The 15924-nt window shown below is 42.9% G+C and overlaps 1 protein-coding gene across 2 annotated transcripts in view; it reads right to left on the bottom strand.

Annotated features, from left to right (window-relative positions):
• The window catches only part of LOC140386967 (clathrin heavy chain 1), an 83995-nt gene that overhangs the window by 46235 nt on the left and 21836 nt on the right, over positions 1-15924 (bottom strand). For both annotated transcript variants that reach the window (XM_072469913.1, XM_072469914.1), the window contains exons 3-7: positions 13129-13336; positions 7001-7269; positions 6301-6462; positions 5696-5809; positions 3416-3589 (exon numbers count right to left, since the gene is read on the bottom strand). In XM_072469913.1, the coding sequence (XP_072326014.1) occupies positions 3416-3589; positions 5696-5809; positions 6301-6462; positions 7001-7269; positions 13129-13336 (927 nt within the window). The remainder of the gene's footprint in view (positions 1-3415; positions 3590-5695; positions 5810-6300; positions 6463-7000; positions 7270-13128; positions 13337-15924) is intronic.

Below are 15924 nucleotides of genomic sequence, written 5' to 3'. Positions count from 1 at the left end.
TTATTCAGAATACTACGAGCATTCAGGTAAAGTACACTTACGTTGGCTTTTTTACCTCTGTTCTGAATCTTAACACCTCGATCAGTAACCTCTCCTAAGTTATATTTCCTCTTAACCTTTCTCCTAATTTTCCTTGTCGTTGAACCCATATCTTCCTGTAACAACCTGCCACGTCGCTTACCATTAATGTTTTCACTTCCCGTTTTATTTCTTTTAGTACTCCTGGTCCTATTCACTGAGCTCCCCTCAGTCACTGTACCTTGTACTGTCGCCCTTTGGTTTTTGACTATGGCTTCTCTGCCTTACACTTTCCCCCTTACTGCCTTTTCTGTCCCTGTTTTACTACCTTCCGACTTCCTGCATCGGTTCCCATCCCCCTGCCACATTAGTTTAAACACTCCCCAACCGCTCTAGCAAATAGCCCACCTAGGACATCAGTTCCAGTCCTGCCCAGGTGTAACCCGTCCAGTTTGTACAGGTCCCACCTACCCCAGAACCGGTTCCAATGTCCCAGGAATTTGAATCCGTCCCTCTTGCACCATCTCTCGAGCCACGTATTCATCCTCTCTATCCTGACATTCCTACTCTGACTAGCTCGTGGCACTGGTAGCAATTCTGAGATTACTACCTTCGAGGTCCTACTTTTTAAGTTTAACTCCTAGCTCCCCAAATTCAACTTTTTACCTATATCATTGGTGCCTAAGTGCCTACCACGACAGCTGGCTGTTCACCTCTTTTTCTCCCCCCCCCCCCCCCCAAGAATGTCCTGCAGCCGCTCAGAGACATCCTTGACCCTTGCACCAGGGAGTCAACATACCATCCTGGAGTCTCGATTGCATCCGCAGAACCGCCGGTCTATTCCCCTTACAATTGAGTCCCCTATCACTATAGCCCTGCCATTCTTCTTCCTGCCCAGCTGCGCAGCAGAGCCAGCTACGGTGCCATGAACCTGGCTGCTGCTGCCTTCCCCTGGTGAGCCATCTCCCTCAACAGTATCCAAAGCGGTATATCTGTTTTGCAGGGAGATGACCGCAGAGGACACCTGCACTGCCTTCCTACTCTTGCTCTGTCTTTTGGTCACCCATTTACTATCTCCCTCAGTACCTTTCACCTGCGGTGTACCAACTCGCTAAACGTGCTATCCATGACATCCTCAGCATTGCGGATGCTCCAAAGTGAGTCCATCCGCAGCTCCAGAGCCGTCAAGCGGTCTAACAGGAGCTGCAACTGGACACACTTCATGCACGTGAAGGAGCCAGGGACAGTGGACGTGTCCCTGAGCTCCCACATCGCACATAAGGAGCACGACACGGGTCTGAGATCTCCTGCCATGTCTTAAACCTTGGCTTAACTTCAACAATTTCAATTTCCCCCCCAAAAAATTTAAATAAATAAACAAAGAAAAAAATAAATACACCAATGAAAAGAAACAGAAAAACAGAAACACTTACCAGTCACAAAAAGCACTTCCTCCCCACCCAGCTTTGAATTCCCACCTCGATTCAAATTCCCAAACTCACTCTTTGCTGTCTCCTGTCTCACTGGGAGAACTAATAAGATTGTGGCTTCCACTTCTAGTCTTTCCCTAGAACCTCTGGTTGTGACGGATCTCGACTGACAAGGGAGTCAGTCAATCTAACTCAGCTTAAAATATTCAGGACCACAAGATGCCAAAGAATCTTCGTCCATTTTAAAAATATACGAGTCCTTATTCTAGATTGCCAACAGGAAGATATCCTCAGCATCCACCCTTGCCAGCCCACTCACCTCAATCTACTAAATGTCAATAGATGTAGGCCCAACCTGTCCTTCATCCCAGTAAGTGAACCTTCTCTGAACTGCTTGGAACATAGAACAGGCCCTTCAGCCCTCTATGTTGTGCTGAGCTTTGTCTGAAACCAAGATCAAGCTATCCCACTCCTGTCTTTCTGGTGTGCTCCATGTGCCTATCCAATAACCACAAAATGCAGTTCTATCCCAAGGAAACCAAACCTGTACAGAGTACTCCTGATGTGGCCTCACCATTTTTCAAGCTTTTATTCCTCAATCACTTTGTGCCTGCATACTAACTTATGATTCATCATAGAGTTTATAGTGCAGGAGGCCACCATTTGGCCCATCAAGTTTACATCAGCTCTTGAAAGAGCACCCTACTTAAACCCACGCTGTCATCCTATCCCAGTAACCCAACCTTTTTGGACTCTAGCAGTAATTTAGCATGGCCAATCCACCTAACCTGCACATCTGGACTGTGGAGGAAACTGGAGCATCCGGAGGAAACCCATGAAAGATATTACATTTCAGATATTGAATAATGTGCCAATATGCCAAGCAATAGGGTGAAGAATTTTTAGAATCAATTCAAGTAGCAGCCTATCATTCCCACTGTCTGCCAAAAAGGAAGGCTCTGAGCAATGACCTTTGGTTAAATACAAGGGCTGCCAACACCGATCCCATTTCCACCTTAAAAATTAATGTCGCTATAACCAGCAAGTGATGGATCAATTGACTCTTGAATAACACTTCCTCTTGACAAGCATGTTGTTGCCGCTACCTGGTCACAGGACTGCTCTAAAGCCGCAAGGTCATCCAGCACATACCCCAATCTGAAATACCCCAATCTGAAATACTCTGCATTCTAGAAAATAGCACAATAAGCCAAACAAGACATCCTACAACAATCCACTACTACTCTCCCACTGCAGAAATTTAAACTGAAATCAAGAAGCACATTTTATAATTTATGAAGCAATAAGCTAGTTACTGAACGGAGCACAAAGCCGCCATGTAAATTGACACATGCATGATGTATTCAGTATAGCACCTTCAGAAAGGCATCGAGGCACTTCCAGTGTGCCAAATGGGTTCTTTGGAGGGGTTGCTAAAACTTGGTTGAAGATGTCTTTTTTTTTTATATAAAAAAAAGACAAGAGGATTCATAGAATTAAATTTCAGCTTGGTGAGCAGGGAAGGTACTGGGATATACAGTGGGTGGCAGATAAGGATCGATAAGGATAGAGCTGGAGGAATTCAGGCTTCTTTTTTTTTTTTTTTTTTTTTTTTTTTAAGCGGAGCCACGTCAGCATGGGAGCTGACCATGTCTATTAAGGCTCTGCCAAGGGGCTGCATACAGATGGGGTTGAGGTGAAGAGTATACATCAACAGCAGATGAGCCAACTTGTGGGGGCAAGATTGGAATTCATCATTCAAAACCAACAAGTGTAGTGACAAAAGATTGATGTGGATGTCATGAGAATCACCACCAGTAAAACACAGGCTTCTTCAGCAAGCCAAGATCAGCTGTGATGTTGCTTTTGAAATTATAAGCATCTTTTTGCATTGGTTCATGAACTTCTCATGCATGCAAGTTAGTGAAACTTGCTGCTAAATAATTCCAACTTGTAGATTTCCCTACCTGACCCTTTCGATTCACTCCAATTATCCCAGATGTGGCATCGTGTCCTGCTGTAACGAAGATGGTCTCTCCACTGATTCTGTTCATGTAAATACAGGTTCCAGTCTCCAAATCATATAGATGGATGTATCCATATTTAGTGATTAGAAAAACAACATCATGCTTTGCACTTATCTTTTCAGGAAAGACAACAAAAAGTTAATTAACTAATTGCATACCAAAGACAAAATTTGCAACTGCAAAATGACAACTACTGCCTGCAAAAATCAAAGTCTCCAAATTGTTTACATAATTATTAGCGTCACAAACGCTGCAAATAAGTTGTGAAAATCCCCTAGTCGCCACATTACAGTACCTGTTTGGGTACGGAGGGAGAATTCAGAATGTCGAATTCACCCAAGCACATAGTCGGAATTTGTGGGAGGAAACCGGAGCAAACCCACGCAGACTGGGAGGACAGTGACCCAAGTGGCTGTCCCATCACGAGAATCAGTTACAGCTGATTATTTTAATCAGTGGTGGAACAGAAGGTCAGAAAGCCAGTGTCAGGTTGTGTGTAAGGCAGAGGAAGAACACAGGTGTTGGGTCAAACAGTAAATACAATTAGGTGTTTACAAAAGAAAGGATCAGTATACTCGACAGCAAGAATTGCTTTGCTGTAGCATTAGTTTGGAATAGTGTGCACTGGAGAGGCTAGTGTATTTATGATCACTGGGCGATGGCCATTCATCGCCAATTGCAAGGTCTGTTCTGTATGCGTCAGTGGAACTCAGTTTGGATGCATTTGGGACAATCCATAGTCTTTTTGGTCTGTAAAATGTCTCAATCTTCAGCCAACTGAGATTTTGATCAGCACAATTAGCTGCAATAATGCAAAGAATCTCCTTCCCACAGAACAGTTCTATTCACTGCAGTCGACATTTCAAATGACACCTGGAGCAGTCCAGTTCCACTTTTCAGCATTAGGGGGTCGAATAGACAACTGGCGATTCCAGACCCAGTGTGTTAACAGATGGCAAGGAAATTACAGCAGCGTGCCACCCCCTGCCCCAAACATCGATCACACTTGACAGTTTGAAACTACAGGGAAAACCCTAAAGAGAAATCACCACCTCTGGAGAACAGATATATGCAAGCATCCAATCCCAGAAGCAGAGCAGCAGTCTCAAAGCACTTTATGGCTAACAAAAACTGGAGAGTCAGTGGTATTGTTACTGGACTAATAATCGAGAGACCATGGGTATACCCTGGGGGCCCAGGTTTGAATCCCACCATAACAGATGCCGAAATTTGAGAAGAAATCTGGAGTTGCGTCATTAAAGTCCACCGGGCTCACCAATGCCAATAGGGAAAGAAAAATCAGCTATCCTGACTTTGGTTTGGGCTACATGTGAATCAAGACCCACAGCAGTGTGAATGCCCCCTCAACGCAATTAGGGGTGGGCAACACAATATGAAAAAGTATTTGTGCACATTCCCACAATGTGATTACAACCAGATAATTTGTTCCAGCAGAATTGAAAGGATTTCTGTTTGTCTGCTCCAAAAGAGCAAGGAAATCAAAGGATTTTTTAAGAAAACATCTAAAGCAGGCAAATGGGGCCTTGGGTTTATGCCTTATCCAAAGTACAGCATGTAGTGCAGTACACCAAAATTGCACTGGCAGTGTAAGCATAATTGCACACTAGTCCTGAAGCAAGAATTGAACCCAGAACGTAGGCAAGGGTGCTGCCAACCTGAGCCAGTTAATACATACAAAGGAGCTGTCAGTGCCACAAAAGCTGACCTTTCCTCAAGACTGGGCTTGGTGCTTCTGACTGGTATATTTGACCATACAACTGTTATTGATGAAGTACTTGTTCATATGCAAATTCAACACCCAAAAATGATAATGTTCAACCCAGTGACAATACCAAGTTGATATATGAGCAGCCAATATACACAGGCATGTACGAAGTATTAAAGTGACAAATTAGCAGGTGGCACAAAGGTTAGCACTGCTGCCTCATAGCACCAAGGACCCAGGTTCGATCTCAGCCTGTCTGAGTTTGCCCATTTGTGTCTGTGTGGGTCTCACCCCTACAACACAAAGATGTGCAGGGTAGGTGCAAGTTGCCCCTTAATTGGATACTCGGCCATTTTCATTTGACCTGTTTTATGGACATAAAACAATGAATCCAACTGGCATCCAGACAAAATATACGAAGTACCTCCATGGGACCCCACAGTTGAGGCAACTAGTGGTAATGAACAATTTCACCACTGTACATATTTAATTACCTGCATTGCAACAGGAAAGTCATTTTGAGCTTCTGGTGGGAAAAAGACATCCACTGCCTTTTTAGCAAAGGGCTGGTTCCCTGTAGGAGGAGTACCCACTTCGATAATGTGAAGCTGCAAGAAAACCAGACATAGGAGTGTACAATCCAATATGTGTCAGCATTATAAAAGAGTTCAAACCATGTTGGTTCACTACAGTATTCAAATTACTGTTAGCTAGAATTCATAAGTAGGTGCTGCAGAGCCAAGTACTAACTCACTTGTGGTGGGTTGAAAATATAGACTAGCAACATTCCAAACCTTCTGTGACTGCAGGCAGTAATGCACTGCTGTAATAGAAATAGAAAACTGCCCATGTTGCCACTCTTACTGGAACTGGCAAGGGAAGGACAAGTCATCCACAAAGGGCCTCCATGTAAGTCTCCAAACTCAACCAGTGGTTGTTTGCTATCTACACATTAGAAAAGTCACGGTGGTTTTAGCAGCTAATGGATTTAGAGCCAGCCTGCAATAGGGCCCAGCCTGCAAAAGGAGAAAAGTAACAATTCAAAGACAACAATTGCCCAGTACTGGCAACTAGCCTATGATACCAAAGCCAGACTCACCTTTCCTCCAGCTTGTCCTCGGACAGCAAAGCAGAATAAAGTTGATTCCTCTGCATTGCCTTCCATCTTGAACTGTGCAAAGGCAGCTGCATGCCCTTCAATTGGCTGAGATACCTTCCTGTCCAAAGAGTATAGCTGCATTGCACCCACCACCCGGTTTTGCTGTTCAAAGAACCAAATTTAAAAATGTTAGAGAAACTCAAAAGCAGCTACACGTGCTTTCCTCTCCTGTCAGTTGTTGTTGGTGGTGGTGGTGGGGAATGCAAAAGGTGCATTTTAAGCCCATAAAGAGTGCACATGCCTACCACACATAGCTGAAAATCATTTTAGCCCAAAAGAAATTGGGGGTACTTTAGCTGCTTCTGCAGTTGAACAGCCAGCTCCCAATGCCCCTGACTGTTGTGCATCTGCCCTCTGGCAAGGACTAGCCACACCCATGTGCTCCCCACTCTTACTCAGCATGAGGATAAGGTATTGCATTTAAAAAAAAACAATAGCTGGATAGCACACTGGTATAAACTCCAGATACACTGAGCGACACCATCACATCCCCAAAACTGAGTGACACCATCACATCCCAAAACAAGCAATTGGACACAAGTTGGCCTCTCCAGCCAACATGCACATGGGAAGCAATACAAGGGAAATCTTATTCCCAGAGTACAAAATAACAGTAGCACATAGTGAATGCTTTATATACCTGGGCAGAGATACCAATGAGCAGTAACCATTTCTGCTTGGCGTCAGTACGGTAATTGATGATCTGGCAGCCTGCTAGACTGGAGTGTCTATCAAAGACCTTCATTGGCTGAGACTCTCCCTCCATGCTCCAGTGATAGACTGCAGTGTCTGTTACCAGGGCTATTGTGTTCAGCGAGATCCACTTCCAGAAAGTGACATCATCCACCATGGTATGAGCCTTCATCTTACTTTTCATTTCAATATTAAATATTTGCAGTGTTTTTCCAGCTGTAGGAATTTGAAGAAATAGTGAATCCAAAGACTAAGACTAAACAGATACTGCCAAAATGCTCCTTAATCTTTATTTAGTTCAAAACCCAAGACCTGTTGGCATGCCAGTAAAGCTCAAATGCCACCATCAGGCCATTTGCATATTTCTCTTCAAGTGGTGTTAAATTAATAGAAGTAGAACATATTTGATGCCCCACAATTTAACCAAGATACAGATTATATACCATTGCAATTTCTTACAGAAGTGGCAAGTTACAATGTTAGACATTAATTTGGTCGACATCAAGGAACTGAAGAATCACAGGACTAACTAGTTGTCCATTTGATACTAGGCATATAATAAGCCATCCAGAGCAATGCAGTATCTGTCTATGGTTGTTAATGCTTTGTAAAAAGATAACCTTTTACAAGATTGCATTACATGTGAATGGTAGGTCTGAACCAAACAGCATTCATCTGTATGCATTTCTGGAGCACAACACAGCACTCAAAGGATGGGAACATCTACAACTAGCACCCAATGAGATTAGTTTTCCCACTTGTAACAAAAAAAAAAATTGGTGGGCCATGGCTATGGGAATTTTTGGAAACTGTACAATCCCTACACCAAGCATATTGCTGAACGGCATTTTAAGATTTATTCTGTGTGAAAGCTCATCCACAATTCACTAGAAGACTGGACATTTTGTAGTGTTAAATTGCAAATTTCCAGAGCTTCACCAATAGACACCTCAACAGGGACCAGAACAAAAAAGGCATTAGTGGATTCAAACCACCTTTTCCTATTGAGCCTGACAATTGAAGATTAATGGAATACAAGAAAAAACCTATTGCTCAATTGCATTCAGAGAGAAGTTGTTAACTCCTTGATTGAGAAAACACATGGCAAGGTACAGGGGAAAAACCCAACTGCTTAGTGCTTGTTCCCATCCAAAATATCCAGTTGTACACAACACTACATTGAATTCAAAATGCAAAATTCAGGTTCATGGCTGTTCTGGTCCAGTTCATAAAAGTACAACTTGCATTCCCTCACCCATCTGATGTTTCAGAATTCAAACCTATGGAAATGAAATGCTCTGTGGGATGTAGCAAGTTGAATGTCAGCAGATAAATTTCAGAATAAGATGCCAGACATAACCAGGACTCCCAATTTTTTCCCCTTGTCCACAAGCTGCTAGGAACCAGAAAGGTTTACAATTTGTCAGCTAACTCTTCATACAGGTCTCAAGCCTTCTTATGGATTTAGAATTTTTGCCCCATGCTGGTGGAAAATGAACCACAACCAGTGAGTTATAGCTCATCAAATCAATATTGACAAAGGGTGGGGGAATGTTAGGCAAAATTCAGTAGAGATGGCCCCCTTCAAAAAGGAACAGTTAGTCTTGCAGTACAGCAGTCTTCCAATACTGCAGCTAATATTTCAGAATCAATTCTGAAATGTAAGCAAGATGGTCTTGAAACCCAAAAAGTTTTATAAACTGGACCAGAATCAAGCATCTAGATTTAAAGTAACTCACCATCTGCTTATACAAAGAAAGCGGTAAAGAAATACAAAGTAATTGAATCAGTAAAACAAACTAAGCAGTACCAAAACAGCTTGTATAATAAAAAAAGTTAACCTTTCCAACTGCTTTGCAAAAAAGATAAATCAGTCACTGCATTTCACTAGTAGACCTATTTCATACATAGTGAGTGCGTGCTATATGTATAAGAATCTCTCAGCTTCCAAAGTTTCAATTAATTTGGAGCAACTATGCATTTAGACAAAGCAGAGGGTATCCAGGAAATAGTTATGGGAAAGCTACTGAATCTGAACTAGCTAAAGCATCTAAGTTTAAGAAACTCCAAATCAGCTCTTGATGTCGTCATCACTCCCCTGCATAAAGAAATTCAAGAAAATAGTTAATTATTTTTCACAGTAGGTGTATACGGGTTTTGCAGCTCGTGTATTTAAAGTTTAACAGCCAAATTACTTTACACTTCCCACTGACTTCACCCGACCTTTTCTGATCTGGCAATGCAAGTGGTGATTAGTTGGGATTGTCAAGTCTATCAGGTGATTTAAATATATGCTCACAGTCAACTTTTAACACAAAGCAGCTTTTACTTTGACTACCATTTATGGCAAGACCACATCTCTGGTGTGTAGATGGGACATGGAGAATCCCACTTAAATTCCATGCTACATAGCACGGTTATAGGTTACAAGGTTTAAAAGAGGTACTTCCAATTCTTTAGAAGTGGCTCTGCACTCTCGTCCCAGTTTATTTTACAAGATGGTTCCAACCAGAAATAGTTTTGTAAACATCACTGCATCCACAACCTAATTAGTTTCAAACATTTAGTTAGCCAAAAGTAGAATTATGTACTACCACTGGTACCACTAAATTTACCACTGATGTATGCAAGCTAGTTTTAATTAGAGCTAACCACATTACAATATGCAAAAAGAATCGCAAACAGGGAACTAGGTTTCAAATCCAACATTTAGAACTCAAGCAAACATTGGCATTTTCCCCACAATAGGGAAGTTTAAATTTGCACTGAAGGGAATGGGGCAGGCTGCACCATTTCCAGCCTACATCAGCAACAAAGTTTGCCCCATGACACCATTTCCTTCCTCAGGCTTGCCTTGCTTTTTCATCCTCAGGATGTCAGTTTTCCCAAGGAGGTTGGAATTCAGTACTCACCCTTCAAGGTAAAGATTAGAACCAACAGCAGTTTGTGCCAATCACATTGGTGTACAACTAGTCATGCAAATGCCAGGTAACAGCAAAACAACCAAGTTATTAACATACAGGATCTTGAGGGCTTGAGAGATGAAAGGATGCTTCCCCCCCGTTTGTGGTGGTTGGGGGGGGGGGGGGGGGGGGGGGGGGGGAAAGAGAAGAGAGAGAAAAGGAGAGAGAGAGAGAGACACGAACTATAGAGCACCAGTTTAAAAGCAACAGGCCAGGGCAGCAGTGGCATGGTGCTTAGCACTGCTGCCTCACAGCACTGAGGACCTGGGTTCGATCCTGGCCCACTGCCTGTGTGGAGTCTGCTTGGGTCTCACCCCCAGGACCCAAGGATGTAGGTTGGGTGGATTGGCCATATCTTATTAAAACAGCAAAAAAAAATGTACACAGCCAAGCAGTACAAACACTAATTGTGTTGGAGAAATACCCTCAGTACCAATGTACGGGGAGGAGGGGGGTAGGATATTCAATTGTACAACTTGGAGACTAGATACCCTTGCCTCTGTACCAACAGAAGGAGTTGGTGGCAAGAGGTGAAAGGAGGGTGTGGCGGGGGACAGTGCTGGCAGGAAGGGCAATAGGACACTGCTTGAACTATCTACAGAGGCAGAAAAAACAAAAAGCCTTCAATTCATGCTAAATTGCCCCTGGAAAAAAATTATTGGGTACTTATATACAGGCCCCTCATTTAAGACAGATAAGAAATGGAGAGCTATATCCATGAGCAGTGGGTTATGCTGGTTTGTTATGTATGCCCCAAAATTACACTATTTGGACTTTTCAGCAATCTTTGGAAGACATCTGAAGTTAAAGCCCACACTAACAACTGATTCAATTAAAGCCTGGTGCAGATATCAAAGTAACATTACTGCACAATTGGAAGTTACACATTAATTCTCAGATTACCATCACCAAAGGCTTTTTCAAGAGAGTAGGTAGGAGTATTATGGGGTTTGTGTGGACGAACAAAACCCCCAAGGGTAAGGAGGGGGTTCCTGGAGCGCAGTAAGGACCGAGGAGGGCTGGCGCTGCCAAACCTAGGGAGCTACTACTGGGCAGCAAACGTGGCAATGATCCGTAAGTGGGTTATGGAGGGAGAGGGGGTGGCATGGAAGAGGATGGAGATGGCGTCCTGCAAAGGTACGAGCTTGGGGGCACTGGTGATGGCACTGTTGCCGCTCACCATCAAAGTACACCACAAGCCCGTTGGTGGCTGCAACGTTAAGGATCTGGGGCCAGTGGAGACGGCATAGGGGTGCAGTGGGAGCCTCGGTGTGGTCCCCGATCAGGGGTAACCACCGGTTTGTCCTGGGAAGGCGGACGGGGATTCCAGGGCTGGCACCGGGCAGGGATTAGAAGAATGGGGGACCTGTTCATCGACAGGGCATTTGCAAGCATAGGGGCATTGGAGGAGAAGTTTGAGCTACCCCCGGGAAATGCATTCAGATATATGCAGGTGAGGGCTTTTGTGAGGCGACAGGTCAGGGAATTCCCGCTGCTCCCGACAGAGGAAATTCAAGACAGGGTGATCTCGGGTGTATGGGTCAGGGAGGGCAAGGTTTCGGCAATACACTGAGATGAAAGAAGAGACGGAAGCGCTAGCAGAAGAGTTGAAGGGTAAATGGGAGGAGGAACTGGGGAGGAGATAGAGGAAGGTTTGTGGGCTGATGCCCTGGGTAGGGTCAATTCCTCCTGCTCATGTGCCAGGCTCAGCCTGATACAATTTAAGGTGGTTCACAGAGCACACTTGACGGGGGCGAGGTTGAGTAGGTTCTTTGGGGTAGAGGACAGATGTGGATGGTGTTCAGAGAGTCCGGCGAACCATGTCCATATGTTTTGGTCATGCCCGGCACTGGAGGGGCTCTGGAGTGTGGCGGGAGCAATATCTCAGGTGGTGAAAGTCCGGGTCAAGCCAAGCTGGGGGCTAGCAATATTTGGAGTAGTGGATGAGCCGGGAGTGCCGGAGGCGAAAGAGGCCAACATTCTGGCCTTTGCGTCCCTGGTAGCCCGGCAAAGGATCTTGCTAATGTGGAAGGAGGCGAAGCCCCCTAGTGTGGAGGCCTGGACAAGTGACATGGCTGGGTTCATAAAGTTGGAAAGGATTAAGTTTGCCTTAAGGGGGTCTGCGCAGGGGTTCTACCTCGCTTGAGGGGACGGACGAGCAGGGGATAACTGGCACAAACAGGCGAGAGCCAGTGTATAAAGCTCTGTAAATATATCATATTACCATGTATATATCTTGCTTAGGGCGATTGTTATTTTGTTACGGGGGGGGGGGTATTGTTTGTAAGGGGAAAAAAATTGTTTTGTTAAAAAACTTTAATATATATATTTTTTTAAATCTCAGATTACCATGACCAAATGGTAGACACTAGAATTATCCTGTGGATGAAGTCACTGCAGAATTCCAATAAGTGAGATAATAAATCTCACTCAACATTCAGTCAAGCGTCGATATACAATTTAGCAAACTATTCAGCAAGATACGATATACACAAAGTGGTCGATCTAATCTAAAAAATAATTTTCCCCACCTGAAGTGAAACCCACCTGGTGCAAATTCACTCACTGGTAACACAACAATTTGGCAGCTATAGAGGTCCTTCTCATGTCATGCACATCCAAGTTGTCCCGGCTACTTAGAAGCAGGATTGATGATGGCAAGGTCTAACCTGGAAACTCCCATGATATTGAGGTGAGAGATCACTCAACAACTTTACTTTCTACACACTGCAAATTTAAAAAATCTTTGACTGGGATGGAGTTCATCCCAGATCCAACATTTGCTGAATATCTAAATGGAGTAAAATAAAAATTCTAAAGATTAGTTCCAAGTTGCTTCAGCTAAAATTTAAATGCCATACTTCATTTCTACCCGAATCAGCTTGGTATACATTCAGCCACTAACAGCTAACCAAATTAAAAATGTATACATTTGCTTTCAATGGACAAGGAAGAAAACAAATTTCCAGTTGGGAATTCCAATGCAGAAACCCAAGGCAAAGTCTGTACAAACCAAACCCAAAACAAAACCATCTGAACCAAATGCATGGCCTAGCAAAATCAATACTAGGAGGCAATACCCACCCATGGACAACAAACCTTTTCTTCTTACCTTTTAATGCAATAACCTTGCTGGCTGGATTCATAATAGCACTATCGGCTGAGATCGGACGGCGAATGGGATTGTTGGGTTCATTCATATCAATGATGACCACCTGGGCTTGCTCGCCAACTTTCTCCCGAATGCAAATGAATTTGTCAGACTCCATCGTGAGTGTGCTGAACCCAATATTTGCAGGATTAATGCCCAGGTTTTGGAGCTGAAACAATGAAACAAAAAAATGCAATGAATCAAAAGTGCATAATGTCAAAAGCTAGGCTAGTGGCTGATTTGTTGAATGCTCAAAAAAAAGAACCATTATTTTTATAACGAATCACTATTCCTCAGCTTATAGGAAGATGTGGAGGCAAACGGTAACCTAGTTCATAAAAGGAGATTTGCGGTATACTTGGTTCCCTTATTTTAACGCAATATTCAAGGTGGCGTTTACTACTTGCTACAATATATAATTCAAGCATAATGAAAATGAAATGAAAATCACTTAGTCACATGTAGGCTTCAAATGAAGTTACTGTGAAAAGCCCCACATTCTGGCACCTGTTCAGAGAGGCTGGTACAGGAACTGAACTGTGCTGCTGGCCTGCCTTGATCTGCTTTAAAAGCCAGCTCTTTAGCCCTGTGCTAATGCCTGTTAAGGAAGTGAATATTTTGGTTAACAGGAGAGACTAAAATTTGAATTATACAATTGTGATCAGAACTCAAAAAAGCAGCACAAGGGAAACCAGAGAATCTGGTCCAGTCAAATTAATGACAACTTCAGAACATCCAGGACACCCAAGGTTTGAAATAGTCATACACCTCCATTACCAATCTTTAAACCAACAAGAGCACTCATCCGACTGGAGATGCAGATGGAATGGGTGTGATATGCAGTGTTCATAATCTAAAGCTGTGCAGAAGTTGCAAACTGCATGATATCAGATTAGAGTTGGGAGTAACAGATGCTTAGTCAATTCCATTCCAACTGAAATGTATGCCATTAAACAGTCACGAGCAACTGACTATCAATACGCCCATTCTAGAGCACAGCCAAAATTCTACTGCACCACAGGACCAGGCCATTTTGATTTATGGAATAATTAACTTACACTTAAAGGATTGGAACAAACTGGACAAAATATTTATTTTTTTTAAAGATAGGTGGTGTTCCGAGTGGCATATTCATGGCACCGTTTCAAATGCAAAAAGTACCAAATCTGAACACATGGCATGTTTCCAAACCTGCACACCATGATATGCAACAGGACATTTAAATTGAATCCAAGGTAAATTAGGGACTGCATTTCAATGTTACTCATTAGGAACATTTACCACATTTCTGTAAAAGTCTGTGTCACAATGTAGTCTACATGTTCGCACATCTGTTTCATGTTTCCCAAGGAAACAAATTCAGTATGTAAAGTGGGATTTAGATAATCCAAGCTGTGTCACTGTCACATGGATTTAGAAACCAGCCCTTGGTCACTTTTGCAGAGATAGCAATTTGGAGTACGAAAGTTATCCTGGTGGATGCTTGGGAGTCAGTCATAGCTCTAGTCAGCTGATAAATATATCCTCGGTTACAGTGAAAATTACAATTGTTCACCAATTCACATTCCTGCCGCAAAGCATCCTGTAGAGTGCACAGGACAGACAGCATGCTGTTTTTGCCATCTATCTGCATTACTCAATCAGGCTGGAGTTTGCACATTCTCCCAGTGTTTGCATGGGTTTCGTCCCCACAACCCAAAGATGTACAAGGTAGGTGGATTGGCCATGCTAAATTGCCTCTTAATTGGACACTCATTTATAAAAACAAAATCAGACTGCTTTGATGCATTGTTCATTTAATCTCCATATCTGAAATAGAAACAGGAACTCTGAAGTTTGTTCAGACCATTTGAATTGAGTTACAAGTCTTGCTGTACTGCACTGAACTTTACATCTGGAGGGGGGGGGGGTTGCGAAAGAATGTTACAACACAAGGACCATTTTCAAAAAAGTCTTTGCCTACGTTTAACATGAGCTTTGATATGCACATGTGCTGCAGTATTTGAGCAAACTATTTCAAAGTCAGATTGTACAAGATCAGAAGCCTTACCACAACAATAGAACAGTTATGGAAAGGGAAGACAAAGCTACACTAGTCTCGCAAAAGATGGCTGCTGTGTTTCCTGCCCCTGCATGGGAGCATCTAGTGATCTTGTGCTATTCACTCCAAAAATACCTCGTGCATGAAGCTGCTTCGTTGCAAGTATTCTAGACTACTTGCACAGACAAAAAAATAAAAAATAAAAAAAAAAAAGTAGTGCATCTGCTTCAGATTGAGGGATAGGCAGAAACCTGGAGAGAATTAAAACCTGCATCCCAATATGGTGAGCATTCTGCACTGGAGAACGTGCATCATTCTAGTGAAGATTTTCCATTCAAGATTATGAATCCAGGGTCACAGTACAAAAGTAGCATATGTATATTAGACACCTGCTGGGATGACAGCCACTTGAGGAAACAATAGATGTATCCCAGATTTCTACGTTAGTTGTTGAACATGACTTCATAAGGTACACTGTCTCCAGGACTGTTCCATTCAAGTTCAAACAGCTGCCAAATTTTTTTTAATTTTTTTTTTATAAAGTTATTTTTGGCAGCCTTAACATGGTTAGGGCAGGCATTATTTCTTGCAAATAGAGTGAAAGGGAGGGTTGCATTTATCATTGTGTAATTGTGTTCTATAAATCCAAAGTAATAGAATCTAGCCACTAAATTGTTGTCCCTGGTCCGGTTAGTCAAATGCTTCAAAGGGCAGGG

Source organism: Scyliorhinus torazame, chromosome 12, assembly GCF_047496885.1.
Source record: "Scyliorhinus torazame isolate Kashiwa2021f chromosome 12, sScyTor2.1, whole genome shotgun sequence".
NCBI lineage: Eukaryota > Metazoa > Chordata > Chondrichthyes > Carcharhiniformes > Scyliorhinidae > Scyliorhinus > Scyliorhinus torazame.
The sequence above is the reverse complement of the archived record's forward strand: the minus strand, read 5'-3'. Positions and strand labels throughout refer to the sequence as shown.